The following is a 4726-nucleotide window of genomic DNA, read 5'->3' on the forward strand; positions in this document are numbered from 1 at the left end:
CTCTCATTTCCCACAAAAAAAAGGCAATGGAAGAGCCTAAGTGCCTAACTGTAGGACCGCCGGCATGCTTGATGCTTATAGGACAGCTAGTGTCGACAAAGCACATAATATAATGCATAAAAACTTACAGAAGACTACGGGGCTGTTTGGTTTGTGACTAAATTAGCCAAAGATTGCCACAACTAAGGTTAGGCAAGTTCGACTAACTTAGCTAAGCGTTTGGTTCAAGCCACATCTTAGGCAAGCCATACTTGGGCCCCACATGACATACACACAAAAAGTGTGGCAAGATTTCCTTAGGCTTGCCAACTTATGGCTTTCATTTTGATGAACTAACATTAGACAAGTTTGGCAAAAATGTGTGGCAAAATGTGGCAATGCTAATCCTAAAACCAAATAACCCCTACGTATTGGCAAGTACGCCCTCTCTTCTCACTTCTCAGATGTAAGAACTGCCAAAAATGTCTTATATTTAAAAACAAAGATAATAATTCTTACTGTTATTTAGATTAATGGAAAAAGGACGGACTTATTGCTTGATAGCATTAAATTCAGTATTATAACGATATAAAACTAAGTCCGTGGAAGTGAACCGTCAGTTATGGCAATATATGCTTGCAAAAACTAAGGTGCATGTGTTTTGTGTGTGCTTTTTTTATGAGATTGTGATTGACTAACTAAACAAAGTATAGATGATGTTTAACTTCGATAATCAGTACAATAAGCCGTATTCTTTTGAAAGCTGAAATCTTGATGGTTAAATCATATGCAGCTAGCTAAATACACACAGCCCTTCCATTCATGATCTTGTATTAGATTGTAACTCTGTTGCTTCGAAATAAAAGTCCCTGATTACCTGCAAAAGAAATACACACACCCCAAAGATTTAACTGTACATTATAAAGAAGATTCTGTTACAGAGCAGAACATGAGCGAAAAAAAATCAGTTGAACTGCATCTACCTACATAACTTCATGATCCAAAGACAATTTTTTTTTAAAAAAATTGGCAAGCCGTAAGCGCGAGGAGAAGGAGCTCAACTCATCTATGCAGCAGTGCATCAATTTCCCTTTACTACACAGCCCGCCGCTCTGTTAATTTCCAATGAACTCTGTTAATTTCTTATTATGTTGCTGGAATGTTCTGCAAACTTACAACGGTAAGGCCCATACTGCACAAACATTGCACACATTTTCTTTCGACATCCAAGCCCATTTGCAGAGAGTGACATTTGATAATGCATCTTGTTCTTTCTTGATGCGAACAATTACAATGCTAAAAACCTGCATATACCTGAGGCGTACTATCTGTTTTCATTTACACAGTTGCTATCTGTTTTCATTTACACAGTTGCGAACTTTGTAATAAGAGCACCAACAGAACACATGATGTGCAGAGGTAGGAGTAGGACGCATCACTCGCTGTCCCCATCCTGAACTCAGCTTCTGTCATGATCCTTCCTGCGCCTCCCTGACAATTGGCGACACTTAGATAAGTTGCGGTTCTGAAAATGTATGTCCATTCAATCGGTATAGCAATTTCATAACTATCTAGCACAAGAGAGTCAGTGGACCGTGTTATTATCATGTTCCCTCTCTCTTATGATCCATATTCATTCAAGTCCTTTATATTATTACCCGTACTATTATTGTTCATGCTAGAAATAACACCATGGTGATGCATAGGTGTGTCTTACTTACCATTAGAGCCTCTGTTCCACAGGACCTCGGAGTCAATCGTGGTGAGGTGTTCATCATCAAGCCTCTTCCATGTCTTGATAGACTTCACTCCTTGCCACTCACCGCTCACCGTCTTCTCGAGCTGCACGGACACCACCCTTGCTCTCCTCGACCACCCAGCCTTCCCGTACGCATGGTAACCCAAGCCACCGGCATAGCAGAGCTGAATACCGGTGAGCTTCCCGCAGAAGTCATTTACGTGATCATGTCCTATGAAGGCAGCCTTCACATCTCCAGCTTCCACCATCGTGGTAAAGAAACCGGAGTTGATTGATGGCGAGCTGATACTCTCCTGCTTCACTCCTGTGAAATCAGACGCTGTGAAGCTGCTGAACTCCGGCAATGGAATGTGGAAGTATGCAAGAGCAGGTGCTGGCTCCTTCTGTCTGGGTTCTTCATTCCTGTAGTTTTTCTGCATTTTATAGTGAGTTTTGTTATTTAAATTTGTAACAAAAAATATGTGCATAGCACCAACAAAATGAGATTACCATACTAGTGTCGTCACGGAAACAACTTGGTATTCTTAGATATCTATATTCAACTCAACACGGAAAATATCTTGAAACCAACTGTACTCGGAAAAACATTACCAGGCCAGCAAACAGATATACATCTATTCTGAAATAGGATGAATTTCTTGAGTTATGTCTTCAGAGTAAATAGCGACAACATTTCGCAGAGTTAATATGGTTCAACAGATAAATATTGTGTTGTTGCTGATAGCAAAATAGCATCCACCTACTCAGTATGGTAGTAGAAAGTGTAAGGAGTGAGTATCACACCACACCAAGATGGTGACAAATCACCAATTTATATACCTGCAGACTCAAGGAGGTTTGCTTGAACCAAGCTTGCTGTGAAGCCTTGATCCAACCATAACCAGGGATCCACCATACAGTAGAACGGTCACCACTGTCGAGAAAATACAGGTTGAGCACTGATTTGTTAGCCAGCTGTGTTCCTTCAACCCCACCAACTTCGAGGTTATAATTACCGAAGCCGTCGATCTTTACTCCTTCAGGGTTGAAGCGTGACAGGGTTTTCTTCATGCCTACAAGGTGGCGCATCACGCCCTCCCGCGACAGGGTGCCCTCCTGGTCATGGTTGCCGAGCACAGCAGCCCAGGGAATGTTCATGGCGATTGCCGGGGCGATGGCTGCATCCATCGACTTGGCCGCGTCGGTTGAATCTGCGCCGTATATGTTATCGCCTGTCCAGGAAACACTGCTGTTCAATCATCTACGCACAATTCTTTCAGAAGAAAGTCTTTGGCCGGCCCTGCTTTGATTGAAAGCAAAGTTATCTATGCACACCCACCCACCCACCAATCATTCAGACCCATTTCAGCGGATGAGCGATTGGGCATGGTCATAATTTTGAATTTCCCCGACCCAATTCCAGTGCGGCTCGTGCTTCAGATTTCTTAATCGAAGTAGTATTAAAACAGAGCAGGGGAAGAGGAGCAGGAGGATGGGTGGGTGGGGGTCGGACCTGTGAAGACGACGAGGTCGGGGTCCTCGGCGCGGAGGACGCGGTAGAGGAAGGCGGTGGTGTTGAGGTCGGAGCAGCCGGCGACCTGCTCGGGCAGCACGTCCTCGCACCCGGTGCTCCGCCCGTCGGCGTAGTGCATGTCCGCCACCTGCAGCACCTTGAACGTGCCGCCCTCCCGCCGGAACCGCAGCCCCCCGCCGTCACCGCCCCACTTCTTCCCCTTCCCCGCCGCGGCCGCCGCGTCGAGGAAGAGGCCGAGGAGGAGGAGGAGGAGCATCAGCGGCGGAAAGTGCCAGAGGCCGAGGCGGGCCATGCCGGCCGAGGGTGCAGCTGGCTAGCGGCGCGTGGTTGGGACGAGTGGAGCGGAGTGGGAAATAACCGGGGGATTTCTGTTCTTTGCAGGAGGATCTGGCTAACGTGGCTGGGCACCTGCCGCCTGCCAGTTCGTGCTTGGCGGCGAGTCCACGGTGAGATTGAGATTGAGGGCGGTTCGATGCGAGGCCGCCGACGCCGACGCCGACGAGTTTTTTATGGGCCTGTGGGCGGGGGGTGGATGAATATTCAGAGTTCAGCTGGGATGCCGGCGACTTGTACGTGCGTGGAATCCGTTGGTCGCGAGGGAGACGGGGACGGACGGACGGTGCACCAGATGAAGAAAGGCGCAGCTTATTCCATCCCGCCGTGGCATATTCGGCTTGCTCTTTGATCTATTATAAAAATTCATCGGAAATACAAAACACACCAAACACAATAAAAATTTACATCAAGGTCCATAAACCGCCGAACTATCATTGCCGTCGCTAGAACGAGCCACCGACGCTTTTTTGTCGCCGCTCCCATACCGGTGCCGGCCTGACCTTCTTGATGACATCCGGAAGGTTGCGAAGGACGCGGTAGAGGAAGGCGGTGGTGCTGCTCGTAGTCCTTGGCTCTTGGCCGGGGATTTTAATCTGATTGCGAAGCAAGAGGACAAGAGCAACGACTTGATCAACCGGAGGATGTTGGGCAAATTTTGTGCTAAATTAAATAGGCTCGAGTTGAAGGAGTTGTACTTGAATGGGCGTCGGTACACGTGGTCTAACGAGCGGCAAAATGCAATTCTATCCGCCCTAGGTACAGGGGTCTCGGATCACTGTCCTTTAATGTTGGATATGAATGTGGAGATCAAAACTCACTTACGCTTCCAGTTTGAAGCTTTTTGGGTCAAGGCGAGAGGCTTCATGGAGATGATGCAAACGACATAGGAATCTATGCCACCAGCCTCAAATGATTACCTCACGTTCCACTATAAGCCGAGGGCCACAGCGAAGGGTTTACAAAAATGGAGTGACCGCTGGATAGGGAATGTGAAGTTGCAAATTGCCATTGCCTTAGAGGTAATCACGCGACTGGATGTCGCATGGATTCAAGAGTTTGTCTGATGCAGAACGGGAGCTGAGGAAATGCTTGAAGCGCAAACTTTTGGGCTTGTGTTCACTGGGCGCTCGATAGCAAGG

At 47.1% G+C, this 4726-nt stretch overlaps 1 protein-coding gene across 1 annotated transcript; it reads right to left on the bottom strand.

Moving 5' to 3' along the window:
- Window positions 1-1098: 1098 nt before the first annotated feature.
- Window positions 1099-3869, bottom strand: LOC125510115 (probable inactive purple acid phosphatase 29). Its single transcript, XM_048675204.1, has 4 exons — window positions 3231-3869; window positions 2558-2949; window positions 1701-2151; window positions 1099-1470 (listed from the first exon to the last, which is right to left on the bottom strand). Exons 1-4 carry the CDS (start codon window positions 3541-3543, stop codon window positions 1439-1441), a joined length of 1188 nt encoding a protein of 395 aa, XP_048531161.1. The 5' UTR covers window positions 3544-3869; the 3' UTR covers window positions 1099-1438.
- Between the last annotated feature and the right edge of the window lie 857 nt (window positions 3870-4726).

The sequence above is a fragment of the Triticum urartu genome, chromosome 5 (genome assembly GCF_003073215.2).
Source record: "Triticum urartu cultivar G1812 chromosome 5, Tu2.1, whole genome shotgun sequence".
Classification (NCBI taxonomy): domain Eukaryota; kingdom Viridiplantae; phylum Streptophyta; class Magnoliopsida; order Poales; family Poaceae; genus Triticum; species Triticum urartu.